At 36.9% G+C, this 22994-nt stretch overlaps 2 protein-coding genes across 2 annotated transcripts; one reads left to right on the forward strand and one right to left on the reverse strand.

Moving 5' to 3' along the window:
• The first annotated feature begins 107 nt into the window (after positions 1–107).
• LOC105326325 (uncharacterized) lies at positions 108–21840 on the forward strand. The gene is made up of 28 exons (XM_066069154.1): positions 108–259; positions 617–819; positions 1085–1177; positions 1498–1621; positions 1941–2058; positions 2227–2317; positions 2528–2605; positions 2742–2896; positions 4574–4626; positions 4905–5010; positions 5139–5288; positions 5972–6116; positions 6921–7052; positions 8904–8954; positions 16055–16250; positions 17048–17136; positions 17635–17757; positions 17949–18000; positions 18114–18184; positions 18382–18504; positions 18650–18701; positions 19013–19153; positions 19384–19533; positions 19631–19701; positions 19855–19977; positions 20156–20207; positions 21304–21447; positions 21669–21840. The coding sequence occupies exons 1-28, from the start codon at positions 160–162 to the stop codon at positions 21767–21769; spliced, it is 3087 nt and encodes a 1028-aa protein (XP_065925226.1). The 5' UTR covers positions 108–159; the 3' UTR covers positions 21770–21840.
• On the reverse strand, positions 13032–15771 carry LOC136270490 (uncharacterized). The gene is made up of 2 exons (XM_066067985.1): positions 14535–15771; positions 13032–14279 (listed from the first exon to the last, which is right to left on the reverse strand). The coding sequence occupies exons 1-2, from the start codon at positions 14682–14684 to the stop codon at positions 13032–13034; spliced, it is 1398 nt and encodes a 465-aa protein (XP_065924057.1). The 5' UTR covers positions 14685–15771.
• Positions 21841–22994: the final 1154 nt, after the last annotated feature.

Raw genomic sequence — 22994 nt, forward strand, 5'->3', positions numbered from 1 at the left:
AATTCTATTTTAACGAAGAAACCTGAATCAACCTTAATTTATGTCCCGAGTTTGGTCTTTTTTGGGAGGAAGTTCTGCAAGATAACTGTTATCTGTGATAGATAAAGTCACGTGATACTTCAAGAATACTACAGGGAAATCAAAGCAGGTAGTCTGGCCATGGTTTGGTGTCTCTGTATATTTTTACTGGCCCCTTTGACACAGGGTCTTGATTTGTCAGAGGTATTACAGAAACACGTAACCGAGGTGGAGTACGAAGGTTTGTGCATTTTTAAAAATTGAAACAGCATAATCAGTTTAATCTCTGAATCCATACAAAACCCAGTTTGGCTTATGTTTTGCTCGTTAGTCTATGCATATAGAATACCGAGTGAGTAGTCAAACAAATTGACACAACTGGACGGCCAAATTTTAATATTCTTTCAATTTTTTTTCAGAAAATCAATTGTAATTGTAAAATCAACGGCAAAAAGTAGAAAATACACAACCAAAAAGAACAACCAACTGATCTTTTTTTGTATAAAAATCAATTCAAAGCTGAAGTTGTTTATCTAATATTTATTAAAAAGTAAAACAATTGCAGACGACCCCTTTGTTTGATTTTTTTCTCTTCCAGAATTTTCTAGAGTCGATTGTTTACCGTCATCTATATTCACAAACCATGGGATGCCCCATCACCTGCAGTGTAGCTTCCACCACCGAGGCGAGGAGGTCAAGCTGGACCTCATCCGTAATAGTCCTCACAGATACCAGGTTCCTGTGTACTCGTTCACTGACCAGAAAGTTGAACAGGAAACAAGACACGACCTTGAAGCCAAGGTCAGAACAGAATCTGACACAGAATTCTTATCTGACATTTGGTAACCCAAAAGGAAGTCATTAATGGAGACAAATAGGGTCACACCATTTTGTCCCATACATTCTAATATACACCAATTGAAAAAAAGTACTTTAAACAGCATCATTAATAAAAAAAAATCAGAAAACTAATATTTACTGTAGGGGATTAACAAATTTATTTTCGTATTGATTTATATTTATTCATTACATTCTTTTACCTGAGTGAATTCACTTCTACCTCTAGAAAGATCCAACAGACTTCTACCAAAACCAGGATGGCACTGCATCATTTAAAGTCTCAAAAGTCAAAACCAATTCTGGTGAACATTATACTCTAGTGAGTTCCTTAATTTTAATCATTAGTTATTCTTTTTTTAAACAAATTGGCAACGTGCGTTCTTCTCTAAATAAACTAGGAAAGTGTGAATTGCAGTTCACAAAACCATGAACTCTAAAAAAACACTGTATACTTCTTATATTTGAGTTTTATAATTAATTTACCTTTTTAACTGTTAATGTGAGAAACTATGTGTGTGAATGCAAACAAAGGTTGTATAAAGAGCAAGACTAAGTGTTAGTTGGTTATGCAAGCATTATGTTGCATCGGTAAATCTTATGAAAAAGTTCAACCAGTTAAATTTTATTTTATTCTTTCAGACAGGGTATACATTTCGAGAAATGAGTCATGTGATCTTGCATCCACTGCCTGGAAGAGAGGACCACAGAATTGCTATTCCTCGAAACTTGCACTATAAATCAAATCTGAAGTATGATATCACAGGTATGTTGACTAAATTTGAATTTTCATATCAAATTGGAGAGTCTTTAGAGAAAAGACTATATGGTGTTTAGTGCTGGTTGGTGATAATTATCCATTAAAGTCAACGCATTTCTGATTTGTGTCCACCAATTCATGCTAGTTTATACAGGACATTTAGTGATGTACTTAACCTTCCACCAAAAAGTCTGAAAACAATGCCCACTTTTAATGGCTTTACAGTATGTTCCGTTGTTACTGCTACATGTAAATGTATCTACTAGAAAGTAATCGATGCGCTGCGCACACCTGTAATATCAAATATTGTGGACTCTTTTCAAAGAGAAGAGGTTCGCTTCCTCCCACGAGACGTACAGAAGAGCCGCTCCCCAGGGATCCGCCACCCTACCCCTCCAGACGGCCGAGATCCTGGTGGTGGTGGATTACAAGTTCTATAGCAGGTATTACTATAAGTATTTATTTAAATTTATAGCTGTGTTTAATAAACATGACTGTTGAAGACCTCTAACACGGTCAAAATACTTTAAAAAAGAGTTTGCGACTGTTAATATATATATATATTAACGTAACCTTGATTTTACAAATTTTTTTCCACTTCATCCTTTCAGCCTCGTTGCAAATGAAACAGACTTCACGCACGGAACAACCTCTGGCGTATCGTCTTTCCTCAGCGAGTACATCGCTCTCCTGTTTGACACGGTAGGATGTATATATACATACATGTATATTTTTAAAGAAATTTGAGATAAATGTATATACATGTTTGTCTTAAATTTACAGAAAAGCATAACAATACCGGTATACATGCAGACCCGCCTCGCTGAAGTTCACAGCCCTAGATGATATATGACATAATTTCTACGATTCGATTCACAGAAATCGTAATTAAATGTATTTTTTCTGTTATAGACAAATATCCCATACAGAAACCTGGTTAGCGGTGGAATACACCTTGTTTTAAAACCCGTGGGAATTGTTGTTGCCAAGGTAATATTACTAATGACATGCATGTATTTAATTGAAATATGTATAATAAATTAGATATAATTTTGGTTTATTAATTATGAATTAGCTAAAATCAATAAGAAAAAAATCCGAAGTGATTTCTATGACGCTGTTACAGCAAAAAACTGCATCACCATGGACAGAAACAAGTTTGTTAAATTCCACGGAGTTCCCAGATATCGCCAATGCGTCTGTTGTCTTGGATAAATTCCATGATTACGTGGTCCACCACAAAGCCCTGCCACCGCACGACCACGCCATGCTCCTCACAGGGCAAGTAACGTATGATAATTATAACAACAACCACGCCATGCTCCTCACAGGGTAACCAACATATAGTTAATATAACAACAACCACACAATGCTCCTCACAGGGTAACCAACATATAGTTGATATAACAACAACCACGCAATGCTCCTCACAGGGCAAGTAACCTATGATAATTATAACAACAACCACGCCATGCTACTCACAGGGCAAGTAACATGATAATTATAACAACAACCACGCCATGCTCCTCACAGGGCAAGTAACCTATGATAATTATAACAACAACCACGCCATGCTCCTCGCAGGGCAAGTAACATGATAATTATAACAACAACCACGCCATGCTCCTCACAGGGCAAGTAACCTATGATAATTATAACAACAACCACGCCATGCTCCTCACAGGGCAAGTAACCTATGATAATTATAACAACAACCACGCAATGCTCCTCACAGGGCAAGTAACCTATGATAATTATAACAACAACCACGCCATGCTCCTCACAGGGCAAGTAACCTATGATAATTATAACAACAACCACGCAATGCTCCTCACAGGGCAAGTAACGTATGATAATTATAACAACAACCACGCCATGCTCCTCACAGGGCAAGTAACGTATAGTTAATATAACAACAACCATGCCATGCTCCTCACAGGGCAAGTAATGTATAGTTAATATAACAACAACCACGCCATGCTCCTCACAGGGCAAGTAACGTATAATAATTATAACAACAACCACGCAATGCACCTCACAGGGCAAGTTACATATGATTATTATAACAACAACCACGCCATGCTCCGAACAGGGTAACCAACATATAGTTAATATAATAATAAACGCCATTATTCTCACATAGTAACTAACATTTATGTATAATCAATATAAAAGCAATTACACCATGCTACTCACCTGGTAGCAAAAAAAATAATGTATTAACAACCAAGCCATGCTCCTCGTTGGGTAACCAACATATAATTAATATAATAACAAAAATGTCTTGCTCCTCTTTTGGTAGTTAACAAATAATTGATATGATAGCAAGCACGCCATCCTCCTCATTGGGTTTACTATCATATGATTTATGTATTAATAACCAGGCTATGCTACTCCTCTACCCTTTTATAAACTTAATAACTATGCCATACTCATCACAGGGTAAATGACATATGATTAATATGACAACAATTACGCCATGCTCCTCATCCAATAACTAACATAAAATTAGAACCATTTTAACATTAAGTTGGACTTTGAGTAGTTGTGTTAAACAGCAATGTGACATAGGCCTGTCTATTTCAGTGTCGGCCTCTCAGCCATGGCTCTTTGAAATCAACCAAATTTGTCTGGCTTTTGAGCTAAGACTACGCAATCAGTGCATATTTCGCTTGAATCCGCGTCATTTTAACTTGTTTTGACGCAAGAATTAGACGTCCTACTGAAAGTCCAAGGTCTTGTTAAAATGGTTCTAATATTATAATAACCACGTCATGTTCCTCATCGGGTAACTTACAACACTTTGCACAAGAGAAAGGTCTAGAAGAAAACAAATATAAACTACATGAAAATTGAAAGGCTTCATTCAAAACCAAAATATTTTTCTTTTGCTATCGTTGAAACTTATACGATGAAAAGCTCAGAATTGATAGATAAACTTTTTTTTTCTTTTTACAGATATAAAATGAAAGACAGCACCATTGGAAAGAATAACTACACGGACATTTTAGGTAAGCGGTCAATTTTCTTTAGACTAAGTTCTACGCACACTATACAATGTACAGTTAGAAACTATTACATTGTTTATCACTATTAAGACTTTTCACATAAAATTTATAAATGGATCAGATACATGTATCACACTCAGCTGCAATATATTTATATAATTATATTTCTGCTGTAAACTTCGTAAAGATACGAAACTGAGTTTCTTAGATCTCTTGAAAATCAAGGAGAAACCAGTTTTACGTACATGTATTAAGGCCGTGGCTTCCTTCCCTGGTTTCAGGTATCGCCTCTCTGTCAGCGATGTGTGGGAGGAGGTCCCAGTCCGTCGTCTCCTCACAGTTTGACTTCACTCCCGCCTTCACCATTGCTCACGAACTCGGACACAGGTATTTTCTTTACTTCTCAAAAAAACTATAATTTTGCAACAATACTTGTTCCTTTCTGGGATGATTTATGTAGTTAGACATTATTTATTTGGTGACGAATATTTAATAATAATTTTGTTGCTTTGCAGTTTTGGATGCGAACATGATGGTGAAAACAATACTTGTCCCGAGGATGGTCACGTGATGAATTCCACTTCCGCTAGAAATACATCCAATATCTGGCAGTTCTCCTCATGTTCTGAGTCCTATATAAAAACTTTGCTGCACAAACTAGACAGGTAGAATACAGAAACTCAGGTTATGACCTAAGTCCTTCACTTATATCTCATGTCATCTCTTTCTTATGAAGCTAGAAAGAATACTATGATTACTCAGCTTCACTTCATTTTATCTATGTCAATTTCAATTGTGTAAGAAATCGGTACCATAGTCTACGCAATTTATTGCTGACATTTTTATACACCTGTATAGACTTCAACATTAACCATAGCGAATTAATCCTTATCGACCAACGATGTAGAATATAGTATTTCAACTATCAGACGTCATAAGACGTCCGTGAGTATTGAAAAATATACTATGGAACGTACCGTCAACGTTTGACAGAAGCATCAGAAACTGTCAGATAAAAAAATTGAGAAATATTACAGCGGTAGAGTACTGTTAATTGGACGTACAGGATCATAATCAATTTTTGAATGTAATACATCACGTACAAGAGAATATATATACTGTGTCAGGGTTATTTTTGCCACGTATAGTTGTTACCCCTTTACTCTTGCAAACTGTAACTGAATTATTGGTTATTCGGTACCAGGCAAAGGAATTATTAAAATGTTGGTCTTAATGTCACTTTTACAAAGGTAAAATAAAACGGAAAAGTGATATTGAGATCATGTGTTTGCTTGTTTTAAGTTTTGTATCCCCGATCTTTCTATGCATAACAACATTATACTGACAGAACCCACAAGAACTGTCTGCTGACCCAGGAGAACCACGCCGTGGACCCGTCCCTGACCGTACACGAGCACGAGCTGTACGGACAGATCTACTCCGCCGACCAGCAGTGCCAGATCTACCTGGGCCACGACTCCTACATGGAAAGGGTGAGACTCTCTCAACAGATTCGTCTTATCTCTCCACTGGGTCATTTATACTGAATCAAAGGCATTATGGAGTACTTATTATAAGTTCCCTTGCCTTTGGGGTGACTAATTTCCATCTAACTCTCAAGTAACAATCTTGACGTCTGGTTGCGACCCAAGACCTAGGTCTTCGCTGGATATCATCAACATTTCCGGATTGGTTGAATTTTCTTCGAGGCTTTAGGGTTGTTGTTATTCGATTGAAATAATAACATACTTATAGCATTAAAAATTATGTTAAAATAATTTTTTACACGGTCTGACAAATATGAAAACATAATCGAGGTCAAAACGAACAGTTGATTAAGAGTGAGTAAAACCTATCGTTAGAACAACTCAGACACCAACATTCCAACGCCTCTGGTTTTTTCCCTAATGATCATTCTGCACTTTTTAAAAGTGTTTTTCTTTTGAGACTTTTACTAAAGACTACAATGTAATGTCGATCGCAAAAAGTTGCCATTTATATGAAAAACTTGTTGAAAAACGCCGATTTCTTGTTCTGAAGTTTTGTCACGGGTAACTGATTTCGATAAATGTTGTTTTATTTCTACTTTGCTATTTGTTGAGAAGACATATCGGTTACGAGATGTTGAAAATTTCATATTTATTTCACAGTTTTCTTTCAAATTATCATATTTATCATAGCCAACTTTTAAGAAGTTGTTTTTTAAGTGTATAATACTGTGTTCTGTATCGTTGCTGTCAACTTATTAATAGACAACAATTGATGATAAATTCTCTCCATTTAACTAACAATTGCAGGATGATTTTAACTTCACCGGGGCCTACCAGACGGCGTTCTGTCTACAAATGGTATGTTACGATCCGGTCAACCATGAGGAGTTCAATCGGTACGCCGTGCCCGGGGACGGAACAACATGTGGGCACCAAAAGGTATCGAACCAAATGGTGTGGGTTCCTGTAAATAAAATAATAATTTATAAATCTCAATATATATTGCCGACACTAGAATTGAATTAGGTATGGCAATAACTATACATAATGGTAACGGCCATTTTGCATGCACCTGAAATTGACCGAAAAAAAATATAATTTCGTTACTGCATTTAAATCTGTATTCCAACAAATAGTATACGATTCTATCAATTGAATTATTTTTTTTTTATTTTTCAATATTACATTGCCTAATCTTCCTTAGAATCAATTACTAGTAGTTCAAATGTCTTGTTTACATATGTAAAAAAAATATTTCCTAATAGAACAATCCAGACAAGCATCAATATTTGACTCCAGTGTTAGTTATGATATACAAACACAGGTACATAGCCTGCGGTTTCTCTGGGTCTGTTTGCCCTATATGTTGACGCGGAGAAAACCGATGAATCAATGCTCTTATCAATTCGTAATCAATTCCAAATGCACTTAATATCCAAGGAAATTAAGATATTCTTTCCGATAAGAGCTGGTTTTTAAACAGCTAGAGTTGACGGAGAATAAAATCATGTTTAATTCAGATAGGAATCAATACCAATATAATAACAGTATCCGTTTTTCAGATAGAACGATCCATCATGTCAGTCAAGGGACGTAATTTATGAATCATAAATCACCTGGTCCAGTGTTTTGACTAACCAAACATGGTTTCACTTTTTTTTTTATTAAACTGTAGCTTATCAATACATTTCTTTTATGCCATATAAGACATAGTGACACCATCCTAATAAGGGCATTACTTCATATTCTGGAGATTGATATCTACTCTGATACTTACTTATTTACCGAAATATTTAGTCCTACCTTACCCAAGCATTACTGAATTACACGGATATCACTCCTATCTAGGAAAGCCCAGTAGGGCTTTGTCAAAAAAAAAAAACCCTCTTAAATACAAAAGGCTCATTTGAGATTCGAATATCGAAGGAGCCTTTTGTATTTTAGAGGGTTTTTTGACATAGCGGGAAACAGTTTTATTTGCTAAGCTAGGGAAAATTCAGTGAATTTTTTGAAAGACAGAATCCGATTTAATTTATTTCTTCATCATCATTACTTCCGTAGACCACATTTTATCATCTTACCTGGATGTTTTTACATAAAGTTTACGTAGACATCAAAACCTTATCAGACATACCCTCCTTATATTTAGACATAACTTGCAAAGACGTTCATATCTTTTAGACATCACTACGTTTTGACCAAATTACCTAATCTTGACTTGTACCCTTACCTCAGATCTTAATTTTTCATTTTTTAACAGCAATATCTTATACGTATGTTTTAAAGAATTGCGCATTCAGAATTTTTTCCAGGGGAGGGGTATTCCAAGGACGGGGGGGGGGGGGGGGGGGGGGGGTTCAGAGGCCTATTTTTGCCAATTTTGATAAATATGAATTTTCCCAGGGGCATCCGGACCCCCTACCCCCACCCTTTTTAGATCCGCGCCTGTAGGAATCACCAATCATATACCTATGTCTGATAGGATTTAATACAACTGAACATACATACAATGTTCATACATGTATATGCAGCAACAACACAAATTCTTTGCTTTTTATGTTCACTTTCTTTTTACCTTTGTCGTGCATGGTGTATGAAAGGGACGTGTATCCTCTCATTGTCGATTTATTTTTTTAACAGGTATTTTGCAGGGGGCGTGCATTCACCCACTTTCTGTTTATTTTTGTAGTGGTGTGTGGCAGGGCGGTGTATTCTCTCATTGTCGATTCATATTTTTAACAAGTATTCTGCAAAAGCGTGCATTCACCCACTTTTTTTTTATTTTTGTAGTGGTGCATGGCAGGGGCGTGTATTCATCAACCGACTTTGACGCATAGTTCTGTTAACGTTTTTAGAATCTTTCGGGTTTTTTGGGGGGATTTTTTGTTGTTTTTTTGGGGGGTGGGTGGGGGTTTTTTTAATAAGGGAAACAAATGCCATTATACATGTACGTTAAAATCAAACAGCTTCTGAAGAAATGGCGCATTGTCTGTCGCCGGGTGGCGTTGCGGCTCCAAAATAATAACGTTCAATAGGTTTACGTAGCTTTTATTCAGGTGATAATTTACAGATAAATTTCCAATTCTTCAACAGACTTGAGATTAAGGTACAAAAAGGGATCTGAAATATAAATGAAATGATAAATACACAGATAACATTATTTTACTCATAGTTGCATTTTACTGCACATTACTCTACTCAATACATTTTCCTGTATTTACACTTACATTTTGCACATTTTGCTGTACATAACTTTACTACTTCACTACATATACTTTACTTTACTCAATCACTAGACTCGTACACGTACTTCACTTTCATATACTTGTGTACTTCATAAATACATTTATTTTACGGCAACTACTACGCGCCTTACTCTGAAATACTATACATCATATGTTTACATCACAACAATACACATACTTTTACTTAATAGTTTCCGTATGAGCAAATACTCGTTATCACACATTACTTCTAAATACTTCCAAATTACTCACGGAAAATATAAAACAAGATTATCTGGCCATTTTAGGAATAAATACGGCATTAAATCCGTTTCATTAAAATAAAACACACTTACCCAGAATAGTTGGACTCTGGTCAGTTATACTTATACGTTACATGTAGGATGAAATGAGGGAGCTGGTAGAAAACGTCCGCTCTCTCCAATTGCTACGCCCAGACTGAATTCTTAAATGCACGGGATTAGAACCCGCCTAGTAAAACCGGCTGAGTGAGCTTTAAACTATGGAAAGCAACTCTAACAATAAATTAGTAACATTATAAACGTAGCACAAAATGTATGGAAAGTAATTATGGACGTAAATTGTGACATACCTCCCCCCTTTAATAAAAAAAATAAATATTTTTTTATTATACACAACAATTTATGTACATAAACTATGTTTTTACTTATTTTTTTTTTAGATAAAAACAAGATAAAACTGTTCATTTCCTCATTTTATTTACACTGAAACACTCACTTCTACTCTTACTCACGTCTGACGACTTAAATAGTCCGCTCCAACATTGTCTTTTCCTCTAATTGCAATAATGGGGAATCGATATGGCTGTAACAGCAATGCCCAGCGCATCAATCTAGAATTCACTAACTTTGTTTTGTTCAGATACATGAGAGGGTAATGATCAGTCTCTAAGATGAACTCTTTTCCATAAAGATATCTATGAAACTTTTGCACTGACCATATGATGCCCAGACATTCCTTCTCGATGGTTGAGTAATGTTCCTCACTTGTCTTGAGTTTGCGACTAGCGTAAGCCACTGGGAGTTTGAGATCACCTTCTTCCTGTAGAAGCACTGCTCCGAGTCCTCTATCCGATGCGTCTGTCTGCACTATAAAAACCTTAGAAAGATCTGGCAATTTCAAAATCGGAGATGTGGTAATTGAGGATTTTAAAGTTTGAAAAGCTAGTTCTTGAGCTTCCGTCCACTGAAGTTTGCTTGGTGAGAACTTCCGGGTGAGATCTGTTAAAGGAAGTGCAATTTGAGCAAAATTTGGAATAAATTTTCTATAGAAATTTACCAATCCTAGAAAAGACCGTAACTGTTTTTTCGTTGCAGGATGATTTGCCTCTCGAATAGCTTTGACTTTGTCGGGATGAGGGTGCAGTTTATTGTCTCCCACTATATGTCCTAGACATTCCAGCTTTGGGTACGCCAATGAACACTTTGTTGGCCTTGCTGTGAGATTTGCTGAACGTAGACGCTGTAACACCTCAGAAAGCACAGACATGTGATGATCAAAAGTATCAGTAAAGATCAAAATATCATCGATGAAATTGTCCACATTCGATACATTTTGCAACACATCACGCATGAGACGACAAAAAGTTGCTGGTGCTGTGACCAACCCAAAAGGCATTTTAGTGAACTGGAAAAGACCTAAAGGAGTCTGAAAAGCTGTCAAAGGACGGGCAAAATGAGTCAATGGAACCTGCCAATACCCCTTAGACAAATCTAACCGAGAAAAATACTTATGACCTGATAGTTTAGCAAACATTGCATCGACATCTGGCATTGGCTCAGCGTCAAACACAGTGATACGATTGAGAGCCCTAAAATCAACACAAAAGCGATAAGTGTGGTCTTTCTTGACTACAAGGACTATTGGGGATGAATAGGGACTATCTGAAGGTTCTATGACCCCAAGTTCTAGCTTCTTGCTCACCTCATCTTTAACAGTGTCCATCATAGCGAACGGGATTTGTCTTGGACTAACTCTTACAGGTCTATCTGTTGTCGTCCGTATCTCATGTTCGAGTACATGCGTATGCCCTGGTACGTCTGACAAAACATCACTATACCTGTACAGAAGTTCTTTCATTTTCTGCTTTTCCTCTCTACTAAGCTCTGGATTTACATCTACATCAACGTGCGTTTCTTGAGACTGAACTTCCAAGAAATCTGTTTCTTGACTACACTCAACATCTCTGAGTCATCAATCTGTTCTGAATCTACAACTGACATAACACAATCCACAATTGGTTCACATCTTTCTACATATTTCTTCAACATGTTTGCATGATAGGTCTTTACTTTGCCCTTTACTTCTAACTGATAGTCTACTTTACCTAATCTTTTAACTATTTGGTATGGACCTTGCCATTGCATCAGGAGCTTGTTACTATCAGATGGCAAAAGAATCAAAACTCTCTCACCTGGTTTCATATTCCGCTTTCTAGCCTTCTTGTCAAAGTACACTTTATGTCTATGTGTTGCTTTCTTCAGATTCTCCTGCGCTAACTCCCATGTTGATTCTAACCGCTCTCGGAGATCTAAAACGTATTGGTATGTAGACTTTACCTGCTGATCTTGGATTTCCTTTGTCCACAATTCTTTCAGAATTGTCATTGGTCCCCGAACAGTACGGCCATACAATAACTCAAAGGGAGCAAACCCGAGGCTTTCTTGGGGAACCTCACGATATGCAAAAAGCACAGTGGGTAAATATTTATCCCAATCTTTAGGTCTATCTATACACATACGCTTCAGCATTTGTTTGAGTGTACCGTTGAAACGTTCCACTAGCCCGTTACACATAGGGTGATATGGCGTAGTGGTCAGCTGTTTCAATGAAATGAGCCTACTTACCTCCTTCATAAGCCCTGAAGTAAACTGACTTCCCATGTCTGTCAAGATTTCCTCTGGTATGCCTGTATAAGAAAACATTTCGAGAAGAGCTTCAGCTACCCGCTCTGTATCTATTCCAGGAAGAGCCTTGGCTTGTGGAAACCTTGTAGCGTAATCTACTAACGTTAAAATAAAGCGATTACCTTTATCAGTAGGAGGATGTAATGGACCCACAATGTCGACTGCAACTCTTTTGAAAGGTACATCTATCAAAGGCATGCTATCTAACGGAACTTTACTCACCTTTCCTTTTGACACTGTCCTTTGACAGGTATCACAAGATTGACAGAACCGTTTGATCTCGGACTGCATACCTGGCCAAAAGAATTCTGACAAAATTCTAGAAATCGTTCTCTGTATTGCTAAGTGCCCTGACATAATTGATTCATGAGCGAACTTCATTACAATATGGCGAAACTTTGCAGGAACAATGAGCTGACAATAGGTTTTACCTCTATCTTTTTCTAATCCTTCATATTCACGGTATAGTAAACCTTTCCTTTCAATCCATTTTACTTTACCATCACGTGATGTTCGACCTTCTCTTGCATACTGACGTGCTGTTTCTAGCGAAGGATCTGCTTGTTGTTCTCGCAGTATGTCCTCAGGACTGATTTCCTCTTTGACGATTTCAGGAACCTTGAGTGGTGGGTATGCTTTCTGTTTGTCTTTTACCTGCTTTCGCGTCTCCACAGTAGACACAGTGTTTGGTTTCCATTCTGGATCTGGATCATGTGGTTTTCTTGCATTATCTACTTCACCTATGATCAAATCAAATACTCACCAGATGCATAAGGAGAATCAATAATAACTTTTGCCACTGGGACCACTATCCTTGTACTATCTGCTAGAATACAAGTTTCCTGTTTACCTGTAAAGTGGTCATCTCTAACAAGACTTTTCCGAACTACAATGTTCCGACAACCAGAATCTCTAAGTAACGTTACTGGTTGACCATCAACGTAACCCGCTGAGAGTGGCATTGGTTTTTGCACAGAGTGACAAGCAGATGTTAAGACAGGTGTATGGTCACTTACTTGAGTATAAATTGATGGACTTTGGGTGCAGATAAGAGCAGCGCAATTCTTTGCAGTAGCTTGACAAGTGGCTTGTTTGTCTTGGTCTTCCTGCGCATATACTGCTGCACTAGAATTTCTGTTTCTGAATTTGCATTGTGGTGCTATATGACCGTGTTTATTACAAATATAACACTTTCTCTCATTTATTGGAACAAACCTTGACTTCTGTTGTTGTTGAGGGTGTCCTTCTTTTGGTTTCTCTGGTATTTTGTTTACTTCAGCTGGTTTCCTCATGACTTTTGAACATAAGTTTATAGCACTTGTATTCCTTGCTTCCCTGAACTGATCGGCCAGTGTACACATCTCATCAGCTGTCTTTGGAACGTTTTGCTTAAGAAAGACTGACAATTCAAAATTACTTACATGTAAAATTTGATCACAAAGCATAAGATCAACTAGAGATTCAAAAGTACAATCTATTTTCGACATTTCAATCCAACGAGTTAAATACGAAGAAAGTCTAACTGTGAACTGAGAAAATGTTTCTCCAACTTCAGGTCTGCATGAACGAAATTTTCGCTTGAAACCATCTTCAGTCATATCGTACCTTCGAAGTAAAGCTGCTTTGAGCTCATCGTAATCACTGACTTTTGCTGTAGACATGAGAGCATAGACATCCAAAGCTCGTCCTTTTAACAGAGCACTTAAATGTGTAGACCACAACGATTTGTCCCAACCCATAGCGGTCACATATCTTTCAAACCTTCTCAAATAGCTATCAATCTCATCTTTATTCTCTTCGAATGGAGGAATTTTGGGAAGATTGGGCTTAACCATTGCGTCAACAGCATTACCTCTAGCAGTTCTCTCTGTCATTTCTAACTCGTGTTCCTCTTCTAACTCCTTCATTTTCATTTCGTAGTACAAACGTTCCATCATAAGTTGATGTTCTCTTTCATCTTTTTCTTTCTGACGAATTTCTGCTCTCTCTTCTCTCTGAAATTTCTGTTGATCACTAACATATTTTTTCAACTCATCATCTTTGTAACCTAACCTTTCACCTGCAGCTATTAACTCTTGTACTGAATCCATATTAGACATTTTGTAAGACACAAATACTTTACTAACACATTGGTTTTGATACAAATACTGCAGTACTTCTTTGTAATCTACTAACTTTTTATTTCTACCACTTTTTTCAGCAATTGACTTTTCAGAATGGGCGACACAATTGTACTTTGTTTTTTTTACTTTGATACAATTACCCTGACCAGTTTCCACACACTCTGAGGAAGTCCAACCAACACCCTTTCTAGAGATCTGGATCCCAAATGACCAAATGACCGTGTCTCCTACAAAGACATACAAGACAGCCAAATAGATTAACAAATGTGCATACATTCATAAACAATGACAGAACACACAGCAAATTTAGATAAATATTGTACAAACTAATTCATCTGCTTTGTTTCAAAAGAAAACTTTTTAAGTCAAAATTCTGTTTCAGATTAGTTTTCAAGACACAATCAGTTTTGTTTTTAGAAACAGTGAAACTTGTTTGAGGAATTGTATCACGTTCCTGGGTTTTAATCAGGACATCTTTGAGGAGTGTAGTAATTCTGTAGGTATCTGGTCTGCGGAGATATTTTCTCTTGGAGGATAACTTCAAAGATAGCTGATATGAGTAGTTGTTCCCGTAGGATCCTAAGTCAGTTTAATAGAGATCTGATTTAGGTCTTGAAATCTTTGATTTGGTATCCGTGGAGACGTATCCCTGGATAGGTATCTCTCTGGTGTAGGTATCTTATACAAAATGATGTAGATCACTGGATAGGTATCTTTGTATAGATATTGCTGGATCCTTGAAGAAGTATTTCTGGATAGGCACTGCAGCATCCCACTTCTGACACCATTTGTCGCCGGGTGGCGTTGCGGCTCCAAAATAATAACGTTCAATAGGTTTACGTAGCTTTTATTCAGGTGATAATTTACAGATAAATTTCCAATTCTTCAACAGACTTGAGATTAAGGTACAAAAAGGGATCTGAAATATAAATGAAATGATAAATACACAGATAACATTATTTTACTCATAGTTGCATTTTACTGCACATTACTCTACTCAATACATTTTCCTGTATTTACACTTACATTTTGCACATTTTGCTGTACATAACTTTACTACTTCACTACATATACTTTACTTTACTCAATCACTAGACTCGTACACGTACTTCACTTTCATATACTTGTGTACTTCATAAATACATTTATTTTACGGCAACTACTACGCGCCTTACTCTGAAATACATACAACATATGTTTACATCACAACAATACACATACTTTTACTTAATAGTTTCCGTATGAGCAAATACTCGTTATCACACATTACTTCTAAATACTTCCAAATTACTCACGGAAAATATAAAACAAGATTATCTGGCCATTTTAGGAATAAATACGGCATTAAATCCGTTTCATTAAAATAAAACACACTTACCCAGAATAGTTGGACTCTGGTCAGTTATACTTATACGTTACATGTAGGATGAAATGAGGGAGCTGGTAGAAAACGTCCGCTCTCTCCAATTGCTACGCCCAGACTGAATTCTTAAATGCACGGGATTAGAACCCGCCTAGTAAAACCGGCTGAGTGAGCTTTAAACTATGGAAAGCAACTCTAACAATAAATTAGTAACATTATAAACGTAGCACAAAATGTATGGAAAGTAATTATGGACGTAAATTGTGACATTGTCTTCGTTTCAGATAGTTGTCCCCAAGGCGAAGTCCCCGATAAATGGCTAAGACTTTATTACTACGACGATTCTCCAGAACTCCATTCCTTTCACTTCACGTCATCCTGTAAGGCTTACATACAAGCCAGACCCGAGCAGTGTTACATTCCAGAAATAAGATACTCATGTTGCCAGAGTTGTAGCAATGTACCAGAGTACACTAACGGTAAGGCTTACCTCAAATATTGGTACACTAACGGTAAGGCTTACCTCAAATATTGGTACACTAACGGTAAGGCTTACCTCAAATATTGGTACAATAACGGTAAGGCTTACCTCAAATATTGGTACACTAACGGTAAGGCTTACCTCAAATATTGGTAAACTAACTATAAGGCTTACCTCAAATATTGGTACACTAACGGTAAGGCTTACCTCAAATATTTTACACTAACGGTAAGGCTTACCTCAAATATTGGTACACTAACGGTAAGGCTTACCTCAAGTATTGGTATCCTAACGGTAAGGCTCACCTCAAATATTGGTACAATAACGGTAAGGCTTACCTCAAATATTGGTACACTAACGGTAAGGCTTACCTCAAATATTGGTACACTAACGGTAAGGCTTACCTCAAATATTGGTACAATAACGGTAAGGCTTACCTCAAATATTGGTATCCTAACGTTTGGAACCATTCTGGTGTACTCCTGTTTTTTTATTCATTGGTACACCAAATTTAATTCTGGTTTCACTGAAATTGTTAAGTTAGTTGGTGTTGTGACCTTGGGTGTGCTTACATTAGGTCCAAATCATTGGAATTATGGTGTTGATGTTGCTGTAACTATAACTCAGATATACATTTGTATATTGATATAAACACGTTTATCAGTTGATAGAGGAAATAAATGACCGTGTACGACATACTGATGTACTGGTAATAGGAATATCAGTGCAATTGTCATAGTTTTGTTGCTAGTGATGTACAATACGATTACTTGGCCGAATTTGTGTTGGTTTCAGGTGTCCTGCCAGAATCTGTCTACAATGCCGTACTTCCGGAGGACGCTCAGTGTAAACAGACTCTCGGGAGCTCGTCCTATTACTGTGGGGTAGGTCTGGAAGTCACTAGCAAACCAATATAGTAAGGTTCAAGTAGCTTGGCCTTTAAAGAAATCCAAAATAAAGTGTTTGTTGGTTAGTAAACAAAGCCGTCACAGATTCACGTACTTACACAACACGAGTGACTAAAAGGAGTTCTTTAATTTTGGATACTGTAAACCAACTATTATTCGCGACGACTTTATTTCGCGATTAACTGGAGATGAAATGGTTCGCGGTGACTTATTTTCGCAAACAAGCCTTATCCATACCTGCCCTTTTTATTACAACTTTAAGGTACTAGTAAATACTGGTTCCCGGGGAGAAGTATTCGTGATATTGAGGCTCTCGCGAAAATTTCTTGCACGCGAATAAAAGTTGGTTAACAGTATTTTGTTTGAAATGTCTCTAACTTGTAGAAAGCGATTGTCAATCGATCACACAGTCTGCAATATTCTTTCAAACCATGGTTTGTTTTTTTCAACTGGTCCGTTTTATTGGTTTCCTAGAGAAAGGTGTACGGTGACAATGAGACTGACCTTTTCTGTACCCAGCTGCGATGTTACCTGCCGATAGATGATCTCTGTCATTACCTGGTGCCCCAGGACGGTACCAGGTGTTCTTATAACAAGGTAGGTAACAGACAGTGGCTGTACCGTATTTATAGAAGATACATGTATATTGAAAACATCAATGCAGTGATAATATTAATTTTATAACCCGTTCGTCTTTATCAAACATAACTTTACTAATATATGATAGTATGAATAAAGTAAAGCATGATATCAGTTTATATTACTTATATCACTTGTTCCTGTTAAAGTGGTGTGTAAATGGCGCATGCGTGGACGATCCAAGAGCTCTACTTCCTACAGGTAAAATTTGAAACATACGAAACTTTTGTAAGAAGAACCAGATTCATTGATCAGACTCAAGTTTATAAAATGACAAATTCCTACTGATGTTCAACATTTGTTTTTCCCGCCAGATTACAGCCATGTTCCCAGTCCTCAGCAGCAGTGCCAAGATTCATACGGCGCGCATGGCAAATTCTGCGGGGTATGTACGAGCGAAAAACTGAGCATTTTTCTGCCGTACAAGCAGAGAATATACATGTATAATTAATTAAGTCCCAACCTGAAGACCGAAAGTTCAAGTAAAAGAATAATGATATGAAAATCTTCTTTATTTTATACGTTTTAATAGATATAAAATGAGTTTTTGACCTTAAAGCTTGTTTTCAATTAACTTTTCAGAGAACAGATACATACTCTACCAATTATCACGAGATATGTAAATCCCTTTACTGCATAATACCTGAACAAAAACTGTGTCATTCCATCATGGCGTTAGATGGAACGCCGTGCGGTACGAAAATGGTGGGTGGTGTTCATTATCATGTCATGAACGTCGTCATTAACAACATGCTTCAATTTTTCTGACGTATACTCGTATAGAATCATAATCAATATTTCAACGAATACACAGTGTACAAGAGAATATATACATTGTATTATGGTACAGGTTTGTCAGGGCGGGGAGTGTGTCCATAGTGATCACGGACTGGACCTGCCAGGTAAGACAGACAACAATTCCAGATCAGGCGGGCAAAATACAATGTACTCACAATATAAAAAACAAAGTCATGTATTTTATTGAACATTACAGCTACCTTTACTTTCACTCGTAGTGAAAATGCAAATAGTACGTGCGATCGGTTTCTTACTTTTGCAAAACTAACTTATAATCTTGCCTTTATGATATTTAACTTTCGGTAACATGATTGTGTTCCAAGCCCTTTACTGTTCAAAAAGCTATAAAAATCATTTCAATTCTCTTCCTGTCGTTCTCTAGAACCATTTTGATTCTTTTCTTGTCGTTCTCTAGACGACTGCCTCTTTGTTGACAAAAGTACTTGGTGCCCAGCTAACATCCTTGGACGGGACACCGCCTATAAATGTACATTCGGTAACAATGAGAACGTGTGTTGTTACACCTGTCAGAAGTACGCCAACAAGTCCATGCCAGGTCAGTTTAACTTTACACAGGTACAATTCCTAGAAGTATGTACCAGATATATAGTAGGTACTTTCCTGTAAAAATTGCTTACTTGGCATAACTAAGACAGTTTATCTTAAAAAGGACGCCAAAATTACAGCAGCAATACCACGGGTTCATTTTTGTCATATCGTCAGTTTAAAAAAACACCTACCGCTGCTGAACTAACACAAGAATTAAAATTGATCTTTTTTTTGTAGCGAATTGTCGCTATGGAGATGAACTTTCGTACACGCGCTACCACCTGTCCTGTGACCAGCTGGTGACCCCGTCCCCCCAGCAGTGTTACGAGCCGTCCGTCCGAGAGAGATGTTGTCAGTCCTGCTACAACGTCGCCTCCTCACTTCCGGGTATCGTACATCAACACAGCTTATAATGGTAGATCTATACGGGTGATTTTCTAAAGGATAAAACTGTTTTGATTTTGTTTCTTTCGTTCTGTTCAAGGAAAGTCAAGACCCCCGTCTTTAGATGAGCAGTGTCATGTTCTGTTTGGGTCTAGCTCATCCTTCTGTAAGGTAAAGGGGATCTTTACATTATCACCTTCACTTTGTTTGCATGTTTGATTTTACACGACAGAGTAAACAAGTAAACTACCTGTACGTGCTGTATATTAATTAAGCTGCTCTGCCGCTTATAAGGGTAGATAACTTAGAACTGAATTTCTGCAGAGAGTAGACGATTACGCCACTTCCTTTGAGCCTCTCTGTGGAACCATGTATTGTGCTGATGCTTCTGGGAAGACATGTCATGGTGTCATCGCAGCGGACAGAACGCCCTGTGGTCCCAAAAAGGTGGGTAGTGATCGCAGAGCAGTCAGAGGTTTATTTTCATCCCAACATTTAACATCAATATCAATAGATGTATCCATAAATGCATCTTTAAATATGTAATAGAAAAACTCCTTGAAATATGAAATAAGATTGTTTTATGTGAACTCTGAAACAGCATTTCTTTCTCTTTCCTACAAAGTGGTGTTTGAATGCAACATGTGTCCATGACGATAACGCTCCAAACATTCCAAGTGAGTACTAGACCAGTTCACATAGAACAATTACAACTCATACTGACCAGTAAAGGAAAGGGAGGTTATACTCGTAAAATGGCTTTGTTGTTAACAATAGTTGCATATACTTGTATATATACATTAATTGTACTGGTCATTTTGTTGACAATGGCGGCCTATGCTCATATACAAGCCATGTTGTTAAAAATGGCGGCCTATACTCATATGCAAGCCATGCTGTTGACAATGGCGGCTTATACTCATATTCTGGTCAGGTTGTTGACAATGGCGGCTTATAATCGTTTATACTGGTCATGTTGTTGACAATGGCGGCATTTACTCATGTACTGGTCATGTTGTTGACAATGGCGGCTTATACTCGTATTTACTGATCATGTTGTTGCCAATGGCGGCTTATACTCGTATATACTGATCATGTTGTTGCCAATGGCGGCTTATACTCGTATATACTGATCATGTTGTTGACAATGGTGGCTTACCTTCGTGTATACTGGCAGAGACATGTTATTTATGTCTCTGATACTGGTCAGGTTGTTGACAATGTCGGCTTATACTCATAAACTGGACATGTTGTTGACAATGGCGGCTTATGCTCTTATATACTGATCATGTTGTTGCCAATGGCGGCTTATATTCGTAAATAGGTCATGTTATTGCCAATGACGGTATATACTCGTATTTACTGATCATGTTGTTGCCAATGGCAAACTATACTCATATACTGGTCATAATGTTGAAAATGGCCGCCTATACTCGTATACTAGTCATGTTGTTGACAATGGCGGCTTATACTCATCTACTGGTGTCATGTTGTTGATAATGGCGGTATATACCCGTATACAGGTCATGTTGTTGACAATGTCGGCTTATACTCGTATATAGGTCATGATGTTGACAGTGACGGCTTATACTCGTAAATAGGTCATGTTGTTGACAATTGCGGCCTATACTCGTGTATAGGTCATGTTGTTGACAATTGCGGCCTATACTCGTGTATAGGTCATGTTGTGGACAGTGGCGGCCTTAACTCGTGTATATAGGTCATGTTGTTGACTATAGCGGCCTATATTAGTATACTTGTCATGTCGTTCAGACTCCTGTGTTCCCGGAGACCTACATAGCTGGTGCTCCACCAAGAAGGCTGACGGCTCCTACCAGTACTCCTACGTGTGTTACACTAGTCAGAAGGACGAGTGCTGCGACATGTGTAACAGAGTCCATGCCCCCAACAACAAGGGTAATCACTCCTTACATCCTGTATAGTCAACCAATTTAACTGTTTGGTTAACTTAAGATCAAACCTTTATTTAGGCCTGAACATCACAGAAATTCTCTATTTTTTGTTAACATGATTAAATGCTTTTTGAAATAAATGGCTTAATCATAATTAAGTTGTACATAATTATTGGTTTACTCAGTCAGTAGTAGATGTTTATCTGTGGGTATTGTTGTCGGTAGGTTGTGAGTATGGCGACCACACGAGTTCCTGTGAGAGGTCCAAATGTTCTACGTACGACGATCATTCCAGAAACGTCCTGTGTTGTAAAACCTGTGCTTAATCTCATGTTTTTTTTACAAATACTTGTTTCAATAAATATCTTTATTTTCTATTGCATGTACAATGTTTGATTTAGTCAACAGCTTTTAAATGAGCTGGGACAAACCGAATTTAGGTGACGAGTGCAAATATGATTTTATACATACAATTCCGTCAAAAAAATTGAATTCATTCACAAGTAAGCTACTGCAAACCAACGAAATACGTTCAAAGATCAACAGAGATCGTATAAAAGGGAATCTTTCTAAAATTGTTTTGAAAATTCCATAGTATCATAATGAATGTTATTATGTTGATGCTAGTAAAGTGTGGTTTTATTATCCCTTTGGTAACACGTTAGGTGTAAAAAACGGCCATGTTGCTATGGTAATAGGGGTAATAGATGGTTAAGTGATAATTTCAATCAAATTAAGCCCCTCAAAAACGACAGTTTTTAAAGCGTTTCAACCTTTTTAGATTGTTTTGTGGTTTTAGAAAAGTTGATCAATAACTTTATGAAATCTTTATAAGTTCGCACCAGCCGTTCACCTCCAAAACGCTTGAGTGCAGACGAATGGAAATGATGCAATAATAAGCATTTTCATATTTAAAACCAAATTTAAATTTTTTAAAGAATTTTTCATGCCCCCATTCAAATATGTGCATGTTACTGGCAGGATACTTTTAATACTACTTGTTATGAAAGACCAGATATGTACATATTGATATCAAATGAAACTGAATTTTAGCAGCAAAAATTGCAGTTGTTTTTAAGTTTTTAAAACATAGGTAATCACAGATTACAAAGCTCACCGAGACGAGACATCACCCTTATGAGATTTCACCTTTATGGACCATCTTTATCATATTAAATGAAAATCATACTTTATGATCTTGGATATTCATGGATTCTGTTTTGACACAAAATCGTATATCATCTGTTAAAAAATTGTATGATAATCATATGTTTATATGTTAATCAATACAATAATATAAAATTAAATATTGCATCCAATCATATTTACAACATATACCATATAATACAATAAAATACCATTATAAACAATGATGAGATATGATATTGTAGCGTATGATACGACATTGTATTGTGTTATACGTTATTGTATTTGATCAAATAATACAATATCATAATATATAAAACAATATTATATAGTATTATATTACAATATCATATTACATAATACATCATAACATTGAAACATATGATATTATATTGTATAATATAG

Source organism: Magallana gigas, chromosome 8 (assembly GCF_963853765.1).
Source record: "Magallana gigas chromosome 8, xbMagGiga1.1, whole genome shotgun sequence".
NCBI lineage: Eukaryota > Metazoa > Mollusca > Bivalvia > Ostreida > Ostreidae > Magallana > Magallana gigas.

Excerpts from the sequence above, each read along its gene's own strand:
- LOC105326325 (XM_066069154.1), top strand. The coding sequence starts at position 160 with ATGGTTTGGTGTCTCTGTATATTTTTACTGGCCCCTTTGACACAGGGT. Across the intron at positions 5,011-5,138 it reads GCTCACGAACTCGGACACAG|TTTTGGATGCGAACATGATG; the intron begins GTATTTTCTTTA and ends GTTGCTTTGCAG. Across the intron at positions 18,185-18,381 it reads CGCATGGCAAATTCTGCGGG|AGAACAGATACATACTCTAC; the intron begins GTATGTACGAGC and ends TTAACTTTTCAG.
- LOC136270490 (XM_066067985.1), bottom strand. The coding sequence starts at position 14,684 with ATGTATGCACATTTGTTAATCTATTTGGCTGTCTTGTATGTCTTTGTA. Across the intron at positions 14,280-14,534 it reads GTCAGGGTAATTGTATCAAA|AGAGAAGAGAGAGCAGAAAT; the intron begins GTAAAAAAAACA and ends CAGAAATTTCAG.